The sequence below is a fragment of the Leptopilina heterotoma genome, unplaced genomic scaffold, assembly GCF_015476425.1.
Source record: "Leptopilina heterotoma isolate Lh14 unplaced genomic scaffold, ASM1547642v1 Lhet_228, whole genome shotgun sequence".
NCBI lineage: Eukaryota > Metazoa > Arthropoda > Insecta > Hymenoptera > Figitidae > Leptopilina > Leptopilina heterotoma.
In genome coordinates, this window is record NW_025110946.1 from 770,009 (window position 1) to 794,122 (window position 24,114).

Here is a 24,114-nt window from a genome sequence, read left to right on the forward strand (position 1 = left end):
TTTTAATGAATTTTTGACTTCAACTCGTGACTACTTCGTTAAATATTAATATTTTTCCACAAAATTTACACACAATATTCTTCAAACTATTCCAAGAGTGAAACAATATTTGGAAATTTAAAAAAAAATTGTATGTCAAAGTAAATAATTATTTAAATAATTTTGTCGGAAAAATGATTCTCCTATTTTCAATTGAAAAAGTTGAGTGACGAATTTTCGTTTTCGGAAAACTTTCAGCGACAAAAATGTTCATTAATATGTTAGGAAGTTTTTTGGAAAATATCTCGCCATTTGATAATAAATTAAAGACAATAAAGCAATTTTAACATCGTCGCGCTCTGCTGTAAACGTAAACAATGTCTAACTAATGTCCGCACAAAAAGTCTTTGCCCCTCAGAATTTGTTAACTTTACAAGCTTATAACTCTTTTAAAATTTTTTTTTAATTTTGGAATAAACAGTTAATAAAGCGTAGTTTATCTGTGCAAATAAATATATGCTATTCTTAAATGGAAAAAATTTTGTTCCTATAATTTGTAATCAAATATGTATAAAAATGTCCCTTAAAAATGATACTTTATAAAATGTATGTACTTTCACTAGTCCCTGTGATGTTATTAACAATGGAAAAAATTTACAAAACTTATAGCAGATTTGTTAATAATTAACCTTTATATAGAAGTTTAAAAAATCCTAAAATTATGTTAATTATCGTTGTAATGAGCATTTTTATGCTAATGTGCTATCTGGCTTTAGAATGAAGATACACGGAAAAAAAAAGTTCACGAATCTCTCGTGAACTAGTATATCACTTTTGGATGGGACACAAAATTCTTGAAAATCAACAAACACAGTTCGTCAAAATTTCAACAACTCCTTCACTAGAAACATAGTACTGTTTCCGAACTTTTCGTCAACGTTAACGAAAAATTCGTGAACTTTTAAAAAATGCTAAAAACAAGAAAAAATAATTTCCAGACACTACTTTTTTTATAGTATTTCACTTTATTTGATAACTTGACGCCTATTACGCATCCAACTACACAGAATACACAATTTTATCGCCATTAAAATTCGTAATTCGCTTCACGGGATTCGAACCTAGTACCTATACCCTATAACATAATATTTCTAACAACTAACCGCCACGGCTAAATCTAGATACACTGTCCTTCGACAAACGAAACGATTAGCTTTGTCTGCTGTAAAACTCAGGACCGTGCAAAGTAGAAAAAGTCCCTTATCGTAACTTTTAATTCATTTTATGAATTATTTGTTTCACAAAGGAAATTAGCAAACAAAAATATTCACTAAGTAATAAAAAACACTGATTCTAAATAATAACTTTCATCAAAGAATTTTCCCGAATGTAAACACCGATGACACCGACTGAATGATGAATGCTTGATCAGCCATATTTGATGCGCATTACGAACTGCGCATACTACTGACACTCGCGAGTTCACGATTTTTTCGTGAACTTGTACCTCTACTTTTGACGAACTACTCTTCCTTAACAGTTCATCAAAAATTCATTAAATTTGTTTCAGTTTTTCGTTGACGTTCGCCATTTCTAATCAAAAGTGAATGAAAATTTTGAAATTTTGTGTCCCATCCAAAAGTGATATACTAGTTCACGAGAGATTCGTGAACTTTTTTTTTCCGTGTACAGCTTTGCGACAAATTGTAAAATATCCAGTACAACATTCAAAAATATTTAAGCTAAAAAGTTGTTAATTAATAATTTAAATTTTTAAGAAAAACGGCATTTTTTGGATTGAATATTGAATTGAAAAAAAATGTCAGAAAAAATTTAGTGCCACTTGCTGCTCGAAAACATGGCTCACCAGTAAACTATACCTAGGCTTTGGGAGTCAGGGATGTATAATGGAATATTGCAGTAGGTGAAGCCCCTTTAACATAAAAATATTTACGACTATTCTGATTTTCCATGACACATCCCTGAGTTTAAAGGCCTACAAAGGTTTGGTCTTGAAATTGACCGTAAGAAACTCTCCGGTCGGCAAGTTGCACTTGTCTATGCGACCCTTTTTTTCTACGTTTTTTTTACTAAAAGTGAAATCGACACCTCATTAAAAATTGAAAATTTTCTAAGGGGATAAAGAGCACAATTTAAATGGCATTCAGATACAAGTCTTCAAATTTTGTTTAATTTTCTAAAATATACATTTTACAATTCATCGCAAAGCTGTATATCCCACACTGAAAAAAAAGTGCTGTTGAATCAAATATCTCCATGCTATTGAATTCCCCGTCATTGATTCAATGACACATTTATTAATCGAAAAGTATATTGCTTAAAACGAAAAAATGAATCTGTTTAAATTAAAAGTACGGTACTGTAGAATTAATGATATTGTGCAAATTGTTTCTATAGTTCATCTATACATAGCAACAGAATAATTTATTGCTTCTTTGACATTATTCATTTGAAGCATCTAATAGATAAATTTGAAGAAAATGCATGTAAATTTAAATCAAATGAAAAATTGTTTGCTCTAAAGAAGCGCGCTCTGAAAACGAAAGCATATGCTTTCGTTTCAATGAGTGGTGCTATTGCGGACTGCCTATAGCATATGCTATAAAAATAAGAACACTATGTTTTGAGACATTGACAGGTACTAAATTTATTGAAATACTTACCCACATATATTTATATGTTTATTAAACCTGTCGTTTTTGAGATTCCAATATAAAAAAGTATTATTTAAATTCTTTTAATTAATTAATGACTAGTTAAATATAAATTCCCTATATAAATTCCCTTATATACGCGAAAAATCTCGAGCACGGTATTTAACCACAAAGTAAGTGCCCAACGTTGAGAAGCGGATGTATTACATTGCAGCGCGGCGGTTCTCGTCTATCACGGAAGTTAAGCGTCGTTGGTCGCGGTTACTAAATGGATGGGTGACCGCTTGGGAATAGCCGTATTTTTCTGACTAAAAAAGATAAGTGTGTTTGAATGTGTATGTGTGTGTGTGTGTTTAGCCGTTGGAAAAAATTAAAATAATAATAAAGATGCATATGTTAGTGTGAAAAATTGAAAAAAAGATGTGTATAAAAAGTGTTGTGTTAAAGGTGTGAGAATTAATTATAGTATATAAAAAACATGTGAACAAAAATTCCCTTTTTTCAATTTATTGTTGGTATATATTTAACCACATAAAAGAATTGAATTAACAGTATGGTGTTATTCAATCGATAGCAACAACTAAAAAAATTAAGAGTACAAATTTTTGAATCATAAAAATGATGCTTTTAAATTTAAAAGTTATAGTCATTGACTCAAAAGCATATACTGTTAAATTAAAAAATTTTGTTTATTGATTCAAAAGGATTCACCTTCGAATTAACATAGTATGCTGTCAATTTGAGAAATATGCTTTTGTTTCAAAGAAAGTGATACTATCGAATCATTAGAATCGGTGCTTTCAAAACAACAGCATATACGTTAGGCAGCCCGTTATGACACTATTCAATGAATCAAACCCATATGTCATTGATTCAACAGCATTTTTTTCTCCGTGCAGTAAAAAAAAACTAATTCAAATGAATTGAAACGAATTAACATTTTTGGTAGGCTCCAATTCGTATTTGTCACAAAGCGGGATTCACTCAAGCTCTTTGTATATTCAATTGAATTTAATTCAATATGTACCAATTTGTCCAAACGAATTCGCATTCGAAAGAAATGGCCAAGGAATGCATTGAATTCGTGCTAACGAATTGAAAAAAATTAAAGGCTCAAAACTTGTCCAGTGAATTGGTACGGATAGAAGGTTCGGAAGTTCAATACAGTTTCACGAATTCAGGAAAATTGCATCATGGCTCCAATTCGTATTTGTCACAAAGCGGGATTCACGAAAGCTCTTTGTGAATTCTTTTTAATTCATTTCAATTAGTTTTCGTTTACTGGGATCTTTATTCTGAAGCCAGATAGCACATTAGCATAAAAATGCTCATTACTACGTTAATTAATATAATTTTAGGATTTTTTAACCTTCTTTATACAGGTTAATTATTAACACATCTGCTATACGTTTTGTAAATTTTTTCCATTGTTAATAACATCACAGGGACTAGTAAAAGTACATACATTTTATAAAGTATCATTTTTAAGGGACATTTTTATACATATTTGATTACAAATTAGGAACAAAATTTTTTCCATTTAGGAATAGCATATATTTATTTGCACAGATAAACTACGCTTTATTAACTGTTTATTCCAAAATTAAAAAAATTTTTTTAAAAGAGTTATAAGCTTGCAAAGTTAACAAATTCTGAGGGGCAAAGACATTTTGTGCGGACATTAGTTAGACATTGTTTACGTTTACAGCAGAGCGCGACGATGTTATAATTGCTTTATTGTCTTTAATTTATTATCAAACTAGCGCCTCCGACGGCCTTCGGCCGTCTCCGTTGCTTCCGTTTTATGTTCATTTTTGTTCAATTTTTAAAAGTTTTAACGTTAATTTTTTCAATTAATGTTGTTTTTAATAAAAAAATTCTATTTCACTCTTTTAATATTTCCTTTTTCATTTCATGCATAAAATTTTCTAGTTATTTAAATATGTTATTTTTAATAGTATTAGTAGAGTATAAGAATAATTTGAATTTTATTACATTTAAATATTATTATTATTATTATTTATTATAACAATATTATTATTTTTAGTAACAACAACAATAATTTTCACTTCAGATTGTTTAATTGTTAATAATTTTTAAACTTTTATATATAATTATATACACTGAGAAAACTGGAGAGTCAAATTCAGAGGTTCAAAAAGTGTATGTTTCCTTTGCTTATGAAGAGAGTTAAATAGTCCTTCTAAAATAAATTTTGAATTGATAATGGAAATCTACTTGTATATTCTCTCCCATTATATCTGAGAGTTAAAAGTTGCGCAGAAAATGTGTACGATCTGATGCGCGCGAAATTATTTTTCTGACATTTTATGTATTTAATTTAGGGGTTAGGTTGCCATATTTATTCATTTCGCGCCGGATAAGGAAGGGATTTCTCAAGATAGTTAATTTGTCCCTCTGTTATAAACTCATTTTCCCTCCAAGAGAAATGGCACGAATATCTGTCAATGGTGTATTTGAACATTTAGATTGTTATCCAATAGCTAACTCTCAAATATCAACGATTTGTCCCTCCAGATGTTTAGTCCAATACTCCAGTTTTCTCAGTGTATTTTTTTGTATTTTATAATTGTGAATAATATTTTTTTTATTAAAAAAAAGTTAATTCAATGATTATATGTATAATATAAAGAATTTATATTTTAAGGCTATGCTAACAGTAGATTTCTTTTGTTCTTCTGATGAATATTATTATACTCACAAAACAGTCTATTTAAATAAAAAGGAATCTTTTTACTATAAGCGGATTTTCCTTTTAATATTTGTCTAAGAGGAATTCCTTTTCTATTAAAAGGAAATTCCTTTATATTATATCCTTTAATTATTATATAAATGATTTTTGTTTACTATTAAAAAGAATCATTTTATCAGTAGTTTTATTTATTTTTATTATCTGTGATTCATTAATTTATATTTATTTAATTGTAATAATAATTTTTTTATTTGGGACTCAAATTAATGAAATATTTGAAATTAAATTTAATTTCAAATAAAATAATAATAGCATAAGTCTGCAAATAATAAATTGATATAGGCAAATAAAATATATAAAAAGAAGAACTAAATTTCTTTTATCATAATTTCCATAATATATATAACCTTTTATCAATTTTAAAAATTTCAAAAAGTTATGAATTAGATACTACATTTTTTAATTAATTAAATTACAGTTTTCGAATACATAAATAATTGTTATAATTATCCAAAATTGACAATATTTTATTTAAATTTTGTATTTTGTTTATTTTATTAAAATAATAATTTAATTTTTATTATTATTATTAATCATTAAATTTATTTGTGCAGATTACCTTTGCATTATATAAAGAGTAAATAAACTTTTTTTATTTTAATATTTTACTTCAATAAAAAAGTTCCTGATATTTTCGCAAAAAATACATGTTTTGTCCTTTTTTGAAAATTTTGTTTTTTTTACTTTTCGCCCCACCCTGGGGCGAAAAGTTAAATTCTATTTTTAGCCTACTAAAACTATTTTCTGATAGGTGATAAGTAGTACATAAGTTAAAGTATACGTAAACAAGTAATTTAGTAAATAAAAGATCTTTGTTTATTTGACAAAAGCTTTAGAATAGTTGTAAAGTTAAAAAATTGAAATTTCAAAAAAAAAAAAATTTTTTTGGTTTATTTCACGTAAACCGGTTTATTTTTTGACAGAGTACTTGTCCAATGTCAAATAAATCATTTTTAAACAAATAAACCCAAAAAAACGAAAAATAAAAAAAAATTTTTTAACAACATGTAAAAATACCGTCAACTGGGGCTATTTTGTGCATCCGGGGGCTATTTTGTGCACGCGAGTTTTTTAATGAAAAAAATTATTAAAATGAATTATTTTAATCTGCTATTTTGTTAAATGAAAGTTGGATTACATGACAATAGAGAGCACTAAATGTTATTATTTAATTCTTTGGCAATTAAGAGAAAAAAATTCCTAAAAACGGAAAATTTGTTTAAAAAATTTTGAAAGTTCGGAAAAATTATACCAGATCTTCTAGAGTTTTAATGTGTCTCATAAACTGTGTTAGATATTTGTTTTCAATTGTGTTGTGATGATACATACGTAATGCGCTAACTTTTTATTCATTATTTTAAGAGAAAAGTGGAAAAAACTGAAAAACCAGGATTCCATGGGGCTATTTTGTGCACTTAAAAAAATCAAATATTTTTCATAAATATTTTATTTAGTAAGTAAAGAAGATTCTGTTTATCATTTTAATACATTTTTGTCTTACTTTTCTGTCAAAAAACTGTAAATACGTTAATTAAAATCATTAAAACGATTAAAAGCTCTACCGGTGCACAACGTAACCTCAAAAAATGAACTTTAATTAATATTTATAAGTTTTTAAAATTAGTTTTAAAACTATTTTCTCGTTTCTCTTAAAATAACTTGAAAGTCATATTAGATATTAATATGTTATCTATTTAACCTTAAAAATATTTATTTCAAGTTTTTTAAAAATATCATTCAAAACCATTAAAAAAGCTCCTATTGAAATGATGTTTTAAAGTTATTTATAAGTTTTAAAACGATCATTTTATAATTATATTAGTATATTATTATAAAATATATATTAAAAAAGAAAAAAATTTTATTTACTATCTGCGTAATATACAATTTAAAGAAAGATTGTTAATTTTTAGTAAATCCAAATTTTAGCAAAATTTTAGTGCTTTATTTTACATTTTTTGTATAATATATCTACAAAAAAAATGTTACTAGGTCATTCTTTTTTTAATTTACTCTTAAATATATACACAAAAGATTTCATGAAGCAGAAACGATTAAAAAAATTGTTTACGCAACATTATAGAAAAACAAAGTTCGATGCACAAAATAGCCCCATCCCGGGAGTTATTGTGTTCACGACTTTCAATGACTATAACTAAGACAAAAAAATTTTTTTCTTTGCAAAATTTATAGGAAACCTTCAGAAGGATGTCCACAACATATATCAAAAGTTGATTTTCTTTATTCTCTTAATTCTGAATTTAAATAAATCTTTGAATCAAAAAAAAGCTATTTGGTGCACAAAATAGCCCCGGTTGACGGTACATTTAACTTTTCGCCCCAGGGTGCGTTTTTGGCTTTAACAATAAATATAAAAAATCTGACTGAAGATATTTGACAAATACCTTTAGGTATCTCTTCAGGGGACCCAAATAAGGATCTAAAAAAATCGCGATGAGAATAAATTCAAAAAATATACTTAAAAGTTGATATTTTCTTTTTCGAAAAAATTTTCAAAAGTAGGTTAAAAAAAAACTTTCAATATAGACACCACAAAAATGAACAGAATTGCACACACTGAAAAAAAAAAGTATTGAACCAAGAAAATTTTTCTTGGTTGAAGCAAATCGTGGGATTGAATACGGCCAAGACTATTAAAGTATTGATTCAAGAAAACGATTTTCTTGACATAGGATATTTGGGAGAAGAACATATATTCTTGATCCAAGAAAATATGGAATTCGACCAAGAAGTTAGTCTTCTTATACAAAGTATGAAATGTATTAAATAAATAAAATATTTTCTTGTTCTAAGAATATATATAGTTAATTGAATTATTTTATTTGATTCATTCAATTTTTTGTAACGTTCGTTCAAGTAATTCAAGATTTAAATGAAGAAAACATTTATTTTGTGAGAAGAACAGATATTCTTGATCCAAGAAAATATGGAATTCGACCAAAAAGTTAATCGACTTGTACGAAATATAAAATGTATTAAATGAATAAAATATTTTCTTGTTCTAAGAATATATATAGTTAATTGAATTATTTTATTTGATTCATTCAATTTTTTGTAACATTCGTTCAAGTAATTCAAGATTTAAATGAAGAAAACATTTATTTTGTGAGAGAACGCAGATATTCTTGATCCAAGAAAATATGGAATTCGATCAAGAAATTAAGTAGCATGTAAGAAATGCAGAATATATTAATTCAAAATCATTTATGTATCAAATCAAGAAAGTATGTTCTCTGTCCAAGAAAATATTTTCTTGATTTGAGAAAATTTATAGATTTCAATCAAAAAAATACTTTCTCAATACAAGTAAATTATTTACTTAAATTACCCCCATCCCATCTTTTCTAATACTTAGGTCAAACATTTTTATTATTTAATTAATTAACATTTATATTTTTTATTTAAATAATTAAATAATTGTTATTTTACATATATATTTACATTTAATTATTACTTAACACAAATACAACAAATATACCTTGAAAGAAAATTTTCCACGGTCGGAGGAATTGAACTCGGGTTGCACGCACCAGAAGCCGTCACGCTACCACTATGCCATCCTAGGCTCAATGGACAGTTTTCAAAAACTGATATTTAAGTTGCATATACATTTGAAGAAAAATATTTTCTTGGATCAAGAACACCGGCATTGTGTTAAGTAAAAAAAAGTTTCAAAGCAAATAAATAAAATGATTCGATTCAAGAAACATGAATTCTCCAGACAATACTTTATTATTTCGCTTAAGAACATGATATTCTAGATTCAATACTTTTTGGTACTTCGGAAAAGTAAAATATTTGTTTGAAATAATTACATATTGAGTTCTGCCAAAGGTGTATTCCACGTCAGTTCAACACAAAAAATTTTATTAGGTTTTGGGATTCGGTTGAAATTGGGTAGATTATATCCTCTGGTGGTAATAAATAAAATCCCCAAGCGATTTTGAAAAATTTCAAAAATTGGCGGACATATTGGATTTTTAATTTTTTTGTACCTTTTTTTGAAAAATATATATCTCTGCTTGTTCTTAACAGATTTTAGTTTATGACCTCTTGAATTGTTCGTATTGAAATATACTTTTATTTAAAAAATTAAAATTAAGAAAATTATTTAAATTTTTTGTTTAAAAAATTAATTTAATTTTTTGAAAAGCCATAGAAAAAATATGCTACCTTCAATTTTGATCATTTTTTTACCATTTGTAGCCATAAATGTGCTGAACTTGTCCTGAAATTTTCATCGTGGGACAGCCAGTAGTTTTTGAGAAAAAAAATAAAACGTAAATCCTCGCATAGCGCTGTAGCGCTCAGTTTTAATGCCGCACGATTGTAAATGGAATTTTAATGAAAGTACGAGTTTTTATTAACCCTAGAACTAAAATATGATTTTTTTATAGACTAACGAAAAACTGGGGTGGTTTGGTTCCCCAGATTTGAAACAATTGTAAAAGGTTACCTTTTTTGTAATTTTTTTAATTTGTCAACAATGTGGCTAATTTGAAAAAATTAAACGGATTTTAAAAGGTAAATAAAGAAAAACTGTAAGACCTCGGAAACTCCCCCGTAAAAAATAGAAACCTCCTTTGTAATAAATGATTTTGATTCTATTTTAAAATCATTTAACATTTGTATATATTGTAAATAATATTTAAATTTTCAAGTTGCCTTAATCAAAATAAAATTGTCTCTATTTACCTTTTAAAATCCGTTTAATTTTTTTAAATTAGCCACATTGTTGACAAATTAAAAAAATTACAAAAAAGGTAACCTTTTACAATTGTTTCAAATCTGGGGTACCAAACCACCCCAGTTTTTCGTTAGTCTATAAAAAAATCATATTTTAGTTCTAGGTTTAATAAAAACTCGTACTGTCATTAAAATTCCATTTACAATCGTGCGGCATTAAAACTGAGCGCTACAGCGCTATGCGAGGATTTACGTTTTATTTTTTTTCTCAAAAACTACTGGCTGTCCCACGATGAAAATTTCAGGACAAGTTCAACACATTTATGGTTACAAATGGTAAAAAAATGATCAAAATTGAAGGTAGCATATTTTTTCTATGGCTTTTCAAAAAATTAAATTAATTTTTTAAACAAAAAATTTAAATAATTTTCTTAATTTTAATTTTTTAAATAAAAGTATGTTTCAATACGAACAATTTAAGAGGTCATAAACTAAAATCCGTTAAGAACAAGCAGAGATATATATTTTTCAAAAAAAAGCACAAAAAAATTAAAAATCCAATATGTCCGCCAATTTTTGAAATTTTTCAAAATCGCTTGGGGATTTTATTTATTACCACCAGAGGATATAATCTACCCAATTTCAACCGAATCCCAAAACCTAATAAAATTTTTTGTGTTGAACTGACGTGGAATACACCCAAATACTAAATTGTTAATTCAAGAATTCTGTTCAATGCTAATAATTACTTGACACAAGAAAATGAATTTCTTTCTTTAAATGAATATGGGATTAATTGAATATAATTTTTAATCAACTTGAAACAAATATTTACTTATATTAACCTTCGTATTTTCTTGAATCAGGATTATATGAGCGTTGAATTAAGTAAAAACTTTTTTAAAGGAAACAAAAGAATGATTTAATTCAAGATCTTACACTTAATTTAATTGAATAAATAAAATATTTCATTCCAGAAAATATAACATCCCAGTAAAAAAAAAAGTATTCAGAATAGAGAAAAAGTATTGGTGGAGACGTTCGGTGAATGCGTTTTCGCGACAAAACCGTATTGGTGGGTCACGGTGAATACATTTCGCTTACCGTGAATACTTTTTTTAAAAACTTTCGATTTAAAGATTCCTAAGCAAAGTTGAGAATATTTATAAAGAGCGTAAGTGACCTGAAGTATAAAAATGACTATTGCGAGAAGGAAATAAGAAATTTAAAAAAAAACGAAAAATTAAATGTGACAAACAGATTGTCAAATGTTGATCAATTACCATATGCTTTTCTGTGCCTACAACGTATGATGATTAAAAGGAACTTTGACGTTACCGGCGGAACTTACTGTTTCACATACATTTACTTGGATTTCTCAAGTTTCTGTCGGTATCGTCAATGTTCCTTTTCATCATCATACGCTGTAGGTTTGTCACATTTAATTTTTCGTTTTTTCTCAAAATTTCTTATTTACTTCTCGCAATCGTCATTTTTATACTTCAGATCACTTACGCTCTTTATAAATATTCTCAACTTTGCTTAGGAATCTTTAAATCGAGAGTTTAAAAAAAAAGTATTCACGGTAAGCGAAATGTATTCACCGTGACCCACCAATACGGTTTTGTCGCGAAAACGCATTCACCGAACGTCTCCACCAATACTTTTTCTCTATTCTGAATACTTTTTTTTTTACTGGGATTCTCGCAAGAAATTAATGTATTTGAAACATGAGAATATAGAGATGCTTCAAGTAAAAGAAATGCTTAGATTAATTAATATTTCTTTGAAACAAAATAATTTTTAATTGAGTTGAAACAATTATTAACTTGTATTAATCTTCCCATTTTCTTGGCTCAAGACTATGGGTGTTGGATGAAATAAATAGTTGCTTTAAAGGAAATAAAAAAATTATTTGACTCAAGATACCAAATGACTCAAGGTAAATTACTTGACGTGAGAACATGATATTCTTGATTCAATACTTTTTCGAGACTTGGCGCATGTAAAGCAGTTCGTTTGAAACAGTAAGATATTTACTTATGTCAAACCCATATTTTCTTATTTCAATAACTTTGATCAATGCTCAAAATTACTTGACACAAGAAAATAAATTTCTTCCAATAAGAAAATATGGGTTTGTTTCAAATAAATCAGGTCAAGAAAATGCATTTACTTGATTCAATGAACTTTTTTTTTCAGTGCACAACTCCGGACATTTATTTAGGGTGATAACACCCTTCTATAATTAAAATTGCAATGCTCTAACTATTTTCGTTCGAAAGATAATGAATTTTAAAGGTTTTGGCAGTTTAACTTTTCGCCCCAGTCTCCCCTATATTATATTTTTATTAGAGTTTTTCTTATTAAGAAAAACAAATTACAAATTACAAAACTAATTGTGTTCATAATATGAAAATTACAAAGTAAAAACGCTACAGATATTTTCCATCAGTTTATTATATTTTTACTTATATTAGGGCCAAAATAAATGAAACCGACCACTTGAAAAATTAAGGCAAAACTCCAAGGATTAATTTAAAGAAAGAAAAATCAGTAACCTTCTATATTATAGAAATTGTGTAGATTTTTCTGCAAAAATACAGGCGAAAATTTTTTTATATTAATACTTGGAGTTTTGCACATCAATACATGGTCATTTAATTTTTCCAAAATATTAAGAAGATTCTTGAATTTGCAATTGTTTATAAGAATTGTTAATAACAATTTAAAATTTTAATTTTTTAACAATCTTTTTATTTTATCATTAAAGTATAGACATTAAGCTTTATTTAAAAGAAATTACTTTATTATCATTATTTGTTTCAAAGTAATAATAACATGCCAACCTAGCCAATAGTTCTACCTACGCCTATGGTTGAATGAAATTTCGAAAACTGAAAATTATGCGAAATGATGTTTCGATGATAAGAATTTCGATGTTTTGAACATTAGGAAATTGAAATTTGAGGAATAATCATTCGCTCCAATCATAGTAATACAACACTATCCTACCTAATTTTTTTACACAAAAACATTTTTATAATAAAGTTCAAAAATTTAGAAATTAAAAAATTATATTATTTTATTATTATTTTATTATTATATTATTTATATTAATTTATTTTTATATTTATAAGAAAATACAAAATTTTTATAAATTAAAAGAAATCTAAATTTTAGTCAGTTAAGTAATTTTTAGTTTTATTTAAGTATTTCAACATTAAATACTATTATAAAAATACTTTAAAATGAACAGTATCGATGGTCACTTTAAGCTTTAATTTTTTACCAATTTTTAAGAATTTAAAGTTAAAAATCAGTAATCAAAATTACTTCTAAAATAAGTCAAAAATATGATTCTGAAACTGGCACCTTATTATTATGGCACCTGTTTATTACCTTCAAGACTCTAATTTTGAACTGAAATAAAAAATATTCTTTTTTTTAAGACAACATAAATTTTTTTATAATAAAAAACTGGGTACTTGTTTAAGATTCATTTAAAAAATATTAAAGCATGTAAAGTATTATTCTTAAATTATATTAAGTTTTTAATAAAACAAGGCAAACTCAAGGATGAGCTCAAGGATTTTTAACTGATTCTAGAAAGTTATTTAAATTTCTTTACAAGTTTAATTGTTGAAAAAGTAGATAATGTTAGTGACTTAGACGGGAAAGATGTTGATTTATTAATTGCAATTCTTAATTACAAAAAAGAAAAATTATTTTATATAATTAAAAAGTAGTATTTTACACAATTTTTTTAAACTGACCTCTTTATCCTTATTTTTAATCACAAAATTTTTTTTGTCTTATTCTTTTTGAATTTTGAAGAGAGAAAAAAACGTGTTCTTAACTTTGCACTTTTATTTTTCTGTATTATATACTGTAAAAATCTGTTAATAAACTGTAACTACTGTAAACTGTAACTACTGTTGAAGCAATTGTAAACAAAGAAAATACACCAATAGCAAGCGTCTTCGCTAGGATTTCTGACCAATAGCGACCGTCATCATCGGTTTTCAGCCAATAGCGACCGTCATCATCGTCTTTCAACCAATCGCGACCGTCACCATGATATTTTCAAATAACAGCGACCAACATCATAAAATTTTAGCCAATAGCGACCGTCATCATCAGATTTTAACCAATCACGACCGTCATCACCGTATTTCAACCTATCGCGACCGTCATCATGTCATTTTCACAACCAATCACGACCGTCACTCTCAAACTCCTGCCAAAAAAATAGCTGTTTTTCTATTAAGGAATTTGTTTACAAACGTCAAATCACGTGAAACTATATCCTTTTTACATAAAAGGATTTCATTTAAAAATCAAAAGAAATCAGAACGTTTTTCTTTTTTCCAATAAACTTCTAACCTTATTATATTCGAAAAATCCCTTTTACAATAAAACTATTTCTGCTAACGATTAAAGGACATAATTTAAAAGGAAATTAGTTTTATGTTGAATAGATCATTTTTGTGAGTGTACAATAAAAATATTTTACTTTTATTTATATTCTTATATTATGTTCAACACACAATAATAAGGACATAAAAAATGCTATTGTGGACTTGCAACCTTAAAAAGCTGTTTATATTTTGTTGTTTCTTAATTTTAAATATATAAATAAATGAAAAGAATACAACGTAAAGTTTTTGCTTTTTGATTAAATAGCGCCTCAGACGGTCTTCGGCCGTCTTCGTTGCTTCTGTTGCATGTTTATTTTTGTTCAATTTTTAAAATTTCTAATGTTAATTTTTTCAATTTATGTTTTTTCAAATAGAATTCCATTTTATTAAAAATATTTTTTTTAAGTATAAAATTTTCTATTAATTTAATTATATTTTTAATTTGAAATTATATGTTATTTATTATATGTTGTCGTGCACATGAAAAGGGCCCATATTGTCGGTTCTAGTTTTCGAGATAATCGCAATTTAGTAATTTTGGAGCAAAATCTTAATTTTTTTTTATTTTTTATTATCAATCTACATGTTTTGACAAGTCAAATCATGCGGTTTTCATTAATTTACCAAGAATTTAACTGTTTGATTTCATTGGTTCTTTAGAAAAATGAGGTTTTGGCGTTCTAAACTTTGAAATTCCGTACCCAGTAAACGAAAACAAATTGAAATGAATTAAAAAGAATTCACAAAGAGCTTTCGTGAATCCCGCTTTGTGACAAATACGAATTGGAGCCATGATGCAATTTTCCCGAATTCGTGAAACTGTATTGAACTTCCGAACCTTCTATCCGTACCAATTCACTGGACAAGTTTTGAGCCTTTAATTTTTTTCAATTCCTTAGCACGAATTCAATGCATTCCTTGGCCATTTCTTTCGAATGCGAATTCGTTTGGACAAATTGGTACATATTGAATTAAATTCAATTGAATATACAAAGAGCTTAAGTGAATCCCGCTTTGTGACAAATACGAATTGGAGCCTACCAAAAATGTTAATTCGTTTCAATTCATTTGAATTAGTTTTTTTTTACTGGGTAATTCAACGAATTTTTAATCAAAAAAGTTCTAAGACCACTCAAAATTTTCCAAATTTTGCCAGGAATACGCCCATATAGATAACTCCAATAGTGCCAAAATGGGCCCTTTTCATATGGACGTCCACATATTATTTATTTAGTAGTAAAATAATAATTTCAATGTTATTACATTTAGTATCATCTTTGGTAACTTAACAACAATAATAATGTTTACTTCATTTGTTTAAATGTTAATAATTTTTTTTAACTTATACATATTTTTTTTGTATTTTATAATTATATAATTATAATATTTCTTTCAATTTTCAAAGCAAATTAATGTAAATGACCATAATATACTTTATGTTTTAAGGCATATGCTCACAATAGGTTTCTTTTGTTTTTCTGCTATAATGGTTGGAGGACTAAAGTTCCAAAACAGAAGTTCCAATGAAAAAAAGTTCAAAAGATTTTAATTTCCAAAGACTGAAAGTTCCAAAAGTTATCTTTTTTTCAAAACTTTTTTTTTCCAAAGACCACAATATTAGTCATAATATTGTCTTTTAACTTTCTCTCCCTATTCATATTTGTCTCTTTCATACATTTTTTGAATCATTAATGTTTTTTAAAATTTTTGTACTTTTTACATATATGAGGAGTAAGCTTTTAAAATCTGATAAACCCCTTTTATCATGCCACCCTTCAAATAGTAAATCTTTTTATAAAAAAGCTACAAAGTAACACTTTATAAATAAAACAGAAATTAATTTTTTAATTTCAAACATGAGAAAAATTATTTCTCCAACACTTGCTCTGAAAGGAGTACTTTTCTTGGTAGAAAAGTGTGGCGAAAGTAGAACTTTTCTCAACTGCTCTGAAGAGCGTGGCGAAAGTAAAATTTGGCGTGGCGAAAGTAAATTCAGCGTGGCGAAAGTAATTTTTAGCGTGGCGAAAGTAAATCATGAATTTATTCTTTTTTCTTGTTCTTTGACCGAGATTTATTTTGTATCTAACTTCTTCCCCACTCAAAACATTCGTCTTTTATTATATTAAACATAAGAACATTTTAAATTAAAATTAAACGAAACTCACGAAGAAACCTTTCCTCGCAAGGCGTTGGAGAAAACGTAGTGCACAACTCGTGGTGAAAGAATGATCTCGAAAAATCACACTTTCGCCACTAGTTGTACAATGTACTATTCTTCTAATACTGAATGCTTAGGTAAAATTCTCCGACCAAGCTGTTTTCTTACATAGCACACGATTTGATAAAAATGTTATTTAGATATTTCATTTCCCGACTATTTCCCGGTTTTTCCCAGTTAACCAAGAAGTAGTAGACACCCTGAATAAATTATTCATTATTGAATATTTTTTTCTATTTAAAACGTTCTGTTTGTAATTAAAGTCTATTGTAATAAGGGAATTTAAAGGTTTTCATCAAGGTTAGGCTGAAATATTTTTTAAATTGAAAAATCTTTGGTAATAATTTTTTTTTTAAATTGAACATTGATAATAAATCGATTTCTAACGAATGCTTTGAATGTGTTTATCTCAATATTGCTCCTCATTACATTTAAAATTATATTGGAACTTTCGTGTTTTGGCACTATTTTTTTTTGGAACTTTTGTCTTTTGATTCATTTTTATTTTGGAACTTTCGGATTGGAACATTTGTTTGGAACTTTTTGTGTAGAACTTTTGATCTACAATCATTATAATAAGATAATTAGATTAGATTAGTTTTAGATTTTAGTTTTAGATTTCTTTGTATTCTTATATTATAAATAATACTTTAAATTTTCATTTTTAAAATATAATTAACTATTTTAATTTTTATTTTTAAACTTCTTTTTATTTTTAAATTAACTATTTTTAACGAAATCACTCAGAGCACTAAAAATATTTTTGAACGAAAGCTATAGTTTATACAAAATATACAAACAAAAAATAATCAAAAAACTACCGTGTGTCTCCTTATGTATTTTTTTAGTAATGATATAAAAAATACATCTTTCCACAAATAATTGTTTTATTTATTATTGTTTAGTTATTATAAACGCGTATATAATTAATATGTTTTTTTTTGTTTTAATATAATTTTAAGCTACCAAAACAACAGAAATTCTTTTTGTTTGTGTGGTGTTCTTATGCCATGTCTTTTTTAAGAAAGGATAATTCTCATACTTAATTACTATTCATCATATTTAATTAAAAATTATTATCATATTCAACAATTAGGTTAGGTTTCTTTTAGTGTCCATGACAGCTCCAAACGACCGGGGTGGTCGGCCCCGACCTAGCTTTAATATATATACACACAATTTGACAGCTAACCTATTTTGTGTTTCTAAAAATGTATTATACCTATATATTTTTTTAAATAAATTAAAACTTCTAATAGTTAACAATCATGATGTCATGTCAATTATGATTATATATTAAATATTGTTATCACTTATATATGTGTTTTGTGTTTGTGAATAAAAATGTATGTGTTGTGTTGTGACAGGCTTGCTTGTGTGTGTCCGTGTCCGTGTGGTTCCACCTTTCGAGTTCTTCGATATTTCGATTTCAACTCGAACTCTCTTTTTTAAGAAAAGGATAGCGAGATATTTTCCAAAAAACTTCCTAACATATTAATGAACATTTTTGTCGCTGAAAGTTTTCCGAAAACGAAAATTCGTCACTCAACTTTTTCAATTGAAAATAGGAGAATCATTTTTCCGACAAAATTATTTAAATAATTATTTACTTTGACATACAATTTCTTTTTTAAATTTCCAAATATTGTTTCACTCTTGGAATAGTTTGAAGAATATTGTGTGTAAATTTCGTGGAAAAATATTAATATTTAACGAAGTAGTCACGAGTTGAAGTCAAAAATTCATTAAAATTTCTTAACTCAAAAAATCACGTTTTTTTCAATTTACGTGAAAACGAGAAATTATATGAAAAATTTTTATTAGAAAAAAAGTTTCGCCTTGAAATTCTGTACAAGAAACAATAATTTAAAATTCATTTTGAACAACTTCAAAATTTTATCTCCAGGGGCCAACTTATTTGCCGTGTGCTCGCGCGTGTGCCCTTTTAAGATCCGGAGCCTCATATTTCAAATCATTCACGGAAAAAAAAATCAGCCTAATAATGCATGGAGTCTATTGGTTCGATTTTTACATGAGCCCATTTTGCAAATATCACACAGGAGTTTACTAAAAATGCATGGCTTTTGTGACTTTTGCCACAGCACCATGCGAAAATAGGATGGATTCCAAGCTAATCACGCATGGTAGTGTGCGTGCAATATACACAACAGACGCTCATGTGTTTTTAGCCTAGTATTTTTTTCCGTGTTGAATTGAGGAAATTTTTTGAAAATAATTTAAATTTTGTCAAGAATTTTATTAAAATTTTTGAAAATAATTGAATTTCGGAGAAGAATTTTATTATTTCTAAAGATAATTAAAATTTTGCCAAGAATTTAAAAAATAAAATATAAAAATAATTGAATTTTTGCAATCATTTGTAATTTCTCTAAAATTCTCCAAATTATATCGTACAATTTACGAACTTTTCATCCTTTTTCAATAAAAATTACGGACTTTTACGGGATTTACGGACCTAGTTCGAGCCTTGCTGACTGAAAAAACTGAAATTTCCAACTCACCAATGATACCAAGCATCGCAATCATCACATCCTACCATGGGTGATCCATCGTCTTGGCTTCCGCACGCAGGACAAATCCAAATTTGATTTCCACTTTGATCCTGTAACACTCGTTTCGTAAGAGAAGAAATATCAAAGGCAAAAGGGAATTTAACAACCTAACCCATCCTTTAAAGGTGTTTCAAAATATTCTTATTTGCTCTCAATAAATTATTGAAAATATATTTTTTAATAATATAATTACATGATATGTATTTTCAAATGATGAGCGCAAGTTTATTAAAATGTAATGAATGAAACTTGCATATGCTGAGGGATTAAAGATTCGTTCTGTGAAAATGAGACTCTGCTCTTTTTTAAGCAGTATAATGATTTTATCAAAATGATATAATGAACAATGTGACATCATACGCAGATTTCGATTTAAAATTTATATTCCTATACGTTTGACTTGTCTCTTCTTTATTTCATTTTTTCCCTTTTCTTCAAATTCTATAAATCAATCGTCAATAATAATTCCTTTCCTAGTCACTAAAATTTTCATATATATTGGAGTAAAAATATTTTTTTATCCCACATGCACAAAAATGGCGCTTTTAGATAGCTGACGACAGGGAGTAAAGTCACTCATTTGTTCGACCATATGAAAATGGCGTCCATTTTCTCCCAAGAGGCAAACATAACAGCTGATCCCATGCGTTATTTTTGCCCATGGGAGAAAACGGCCGCCATTTTCATATAAGTCGAACAAGTGAATGACTTTTACTCCCTGTCGTCTGCTATCTGAAATCGCCACTTTTGTGCATTAGGAATAAAAAATATCGTAAGAAACACGGGAATAAAGGCAGCCAATTTGTTTACGATGATTTTTGTGACACTCGTGTCACAAAAATCACCGTAAACAAATGGCTGCCTTTATACCCTTGTTGCTTAATATACTATTAATTTCTGCTTATTTTTATCTACCTACCTAATTTCATATTATGGGATTATTATTCTATCAAACCTTTTAGTATTTTTTACTAGATTTTCCAAAACTACTTTGAAAGGAAAAAGAAAATAAGAATTGCGATTTGCAATTTTACGTTTAAACTTTAAATATAAAATTAATTTTTTTATTTAACAGCAAGGAAGGGTAGGGAAAGAACTTACCGCTGAAGCAGTTGGTGGTGAAATCAATATGTTTCCTCCATTTTCCTTGTCTTCTTTTGTATCTTCTTTTTTCGCAACTGCAGCTGGTTTCACCTCTGTACCGTGAAAACTTATTGTTATATACCTAACAGCTTGGTCATGCTAATTTTTTAAGCAAAAAACCATGCGCTTTCCATGCAACTAATTTTCCTTATTAATAATAATTAGCTACTTGCTTCTACTCCAGTAGCATTTCTAGTTTCTACAAATTTAAAAAAAAAGTTAAACTCAACTTAAAGAAGACAATGAAACAGTTTTTCTTCAAAGAATACCTATTAGGATTGTACAGTAGCAATTTTTTTTATTTTCAATATTTTTCAACTTTAAAAATTCTAATAACCCTTCTAATTAACAAAAATGCATATCACTTTTATCAATCAATCGACAATAAACAAATTTTGTTAAACTATAAATTACTAATATATTAAATTTTAATTACAGATGAAATTTGTTATTAACAACTAAAATTGTTTATTATAATTATAGAATTGATATTAAGCGATCATTTTTTAAGTACATAATAATAAAAAGTTTATTTTTTTCTATTAGTGCAAACAGTACTTTATAATGTTTCTTGACTAAATTTTTAAGAGAATACAAAAATAATAGAAAGAAGTTCTTTCATTCATATATACCTTTTAATTTCATAATGACGTATATAAAAAAAAGCTAGCTCCTATTTACAAAGCATTGCAAAGAAGAGACAAGTATAATATTCAACAAAATTTTAATCATACGTCAAATTAAAATGAAAAAAATTTGAGGCAAGCATTAAATCAATTTTCTTCACAATAAATCATTAGAAAAGTATGTGACAAGTTGTCCACAATAGGCAAGTATATGTCTTGCGCATGCATAGAGCTCACAACAGGAAAACATGTAAAGCTCTCCATAGGCTATGCATTATTGCTCGTATAAATTTGCCCATTGTGGACTCAACCTGACGCGCTCTGAAAAAAGGTACTTAAGAATAAAGTGACCATACGTCCCGGATTGTGCGGGACTGTCCCGGATTTTATCCCTTTGTCCCGCAAAGGCTAGCGTCCCGCAAAACGTCCCGCATTTGACATAAAATGTCCTGCATATCCCGGAAAATAGTTAAGAATATCCTGCATCTACAGGTTAGCACAGTAACGTATAAGAGTGAGAGAGATAGACTTCGTGATATTTTAAGAAAAATTCAATTGTCAGAAGAATATGTGATTTAATGTTACAAAATAAGCATAATATAAATATGTAAATGCCATAAGACGCGCGCTGTCTCAATTCCCCTCCAATTTACTCCTACAAATTCCCTGTTCCTTTTTTCTTGTGGCAAATGACCTTCTTTTTTTTTTTTTTACTAAATGATATAAATAAGAGGACGTCCCGCATTGACACTATTTCCATATGGTCACTTTATACTTAAGAAGCAAAAAAACTAGCTTATGTTTGTCATATTTTCAACGAAAATATACAAAGGGGATTAACTCTCAATATAAATAACCGTTGTTTAACTCTTCATTACGTCTAAAATAATTAATAAAAACTGATTTTAGTTTCACAGAAATAAACAGAAATTTTTAATTGAGGTACAAATAACACAGCCACACAAAAAAAATAAAGTGTCTTGATCTGGGGTCGAGACATATGTATTCCGATGTATTTCGATGCGCTGAATCCGAATCCGCCATCAGAATTTGGCCAATGGGTCCTGGTTTCGCCCTAACCTCGAAAAATACCCTAAAATCGTTAAAATGGTCACTTTTGATTTATCAAAATTGAATCAAATTGAATCTAACCGCATATTGATAATTTTCTCAGATTCCTTAATTTAAATAAACTATTCTATAAGCTTTTTAATTGAAAATTCATATAAAACATTAAATATATCGAACCTAACCTCAAAAACACATCTAAGATTCCAAACAAACAAATTATACCATACACAGCGCAATAAAAATTATGTAAACTCATGAAAGTTACAACTTAGGTGTTTCTATGATTGCTGATTACGAATCCGGTGTTAGTTTATCATAATTCAAAATTCGTAAGACTTTAAGATTATAAAAATTGATATACGATTTGCCTAACAATTCTTAACACTTTAAGATTATAAAAATTGATATAGGATTCGTCATCAAAGGTCCCGAAAAACCGAGAGTAATAAATTTTAAAAAATCATTAAAATAATAAAGACCGCCATATTGGATCCGCCATTTTGAATTTTTAGAAACCGACATAGGATTCGTCATCAGCGACCCCCAAAAACCCCCCGAGTAACGATTTTCAAGCCAATCCAAACAAATTTTAATTATATTGTTCGCCATATTGGAAAAGCCATTTTGAAATTTGATAAACTAACACCGGCTTCGTAATCAGCAGTCATAGAAACACCTAAGTTGGAACTTTCATGAGCTTACCTTTTTTTTATTGCGCTGTGTATGGTATAATTTGTTTGTTTGGAATCTTAGATGTGTTTTTGAGGTTAGGTTCGATAGATTTAATTTTTATATGAATTTTCAATTAAAAAGCTTATAGAATAGTTTATTTAAATTAAGGGATCTTAGAAAATTGTCAACATGCGGTTCAAAAGTGAGCATTTTAACGATTTTAGGGCATTCTTTGAGGTTAGGGCGAAACCAGGACCCATTGGCCAAATTCTGATGGCGGATTCGGATTCAGCGCATCAAAGTACATTGGAATACATATGTCTCGACCCCAGATCAAGACACTTTATTTTTTTTGTGTGGCTGTGTAACACAAACAGGACTCGAACCAGTTTAAGTATTTTAAAATACGGACTTTACGGACCAATTAACGATAAAAATATAACCAGTCCGAGTCAAATAAGAGAACAAATAGAATTTTTCATAACTATAATCCATTTGTTTTTTGTTTACAGTATTCAATTTTTCGAAAATTTTTTCAAAAAAATTAATTTCAAAATTCAATTATTTTTAAAAATTCACGCTATATTGCTCTTAATATTCAATTATTATACAAAATTTTAACTGAAATTAATTTTCAAATCAATTTTTATTAGAAAATTCTACTAGAATTCAATTATTTAAATACAAAAATAAATATTTTGTTTAATAATTGAATGTTTCTTAAAATTGAATTCTCATAAAGAATTTTATCAATAAATTTTTAAATAATTGAATTGTTTTGACGAATTTTAATAAAATTTTTAAGAATAATAATTATATTTTTCGAGGATTTCGATTAAAATGGTGTTAAAAATAATAATAATTCTGCAATGAGTTTTATTATTTATGAAAATGATTGAATTCCTAAAAAGAATTTTATTATTTACGAAAATATTTGAATCCCTGTAAAAATTTTTGTTATTTACGAAAATAATTGAATTATTGGGAAGAAATTTATAAAAAAATTTGTAAATAATGAAATTACTGTGAAATTTCTATTACTTTTTGAAAATTAGAATAGTAGATACTTATTACATATCATTGAATTGAGGATAATTTTTGAAAATAATTGAAATTTTGCCAAGAATTTTATTAAAATTTTTTAATACAATTGGATTTCGGAGAAGTACTATCTAATTATTTCTAAAAATAATTGAAATTTTGACGAGAATTTAAAAAAAACTTTGAACATAATTAAATTTATGCGATAAGAATTT

At 27.3% G+C, this 24,114-nt stretch overlaps 1 protein-coding gene across 4 annotated transcripts in view; it reads right to left on the bottom strand.

The window, feature by feature from the left end:
• LOC122502334 (transcription initiation factor TFIID subunit 3) overlaps nt 1-24,114 on the bottom strand; it is a 60,060-nt gene that overhangs the window by 8,541 nt on the left and 27,405 nt on the right. For 3 of the 4 annotated variants that reach the window (XM_043612323.1, XM_043612321.1, XM_043612322.1), the window contains exon 9: nt 19,296-19,396. In XM_043612323.1, the coding sequence (XP_043468258.1) occupies nt 19,296-19,396 (101 nt within the window). Of the gene's footprint in view, nt 1-19,295; nt 19,397-20,447; nt 20,543-24,114 lie in introns of all 4 variants that reach the window. The other variant, XM_043612324.1, reaches the window with a different exon arrangement.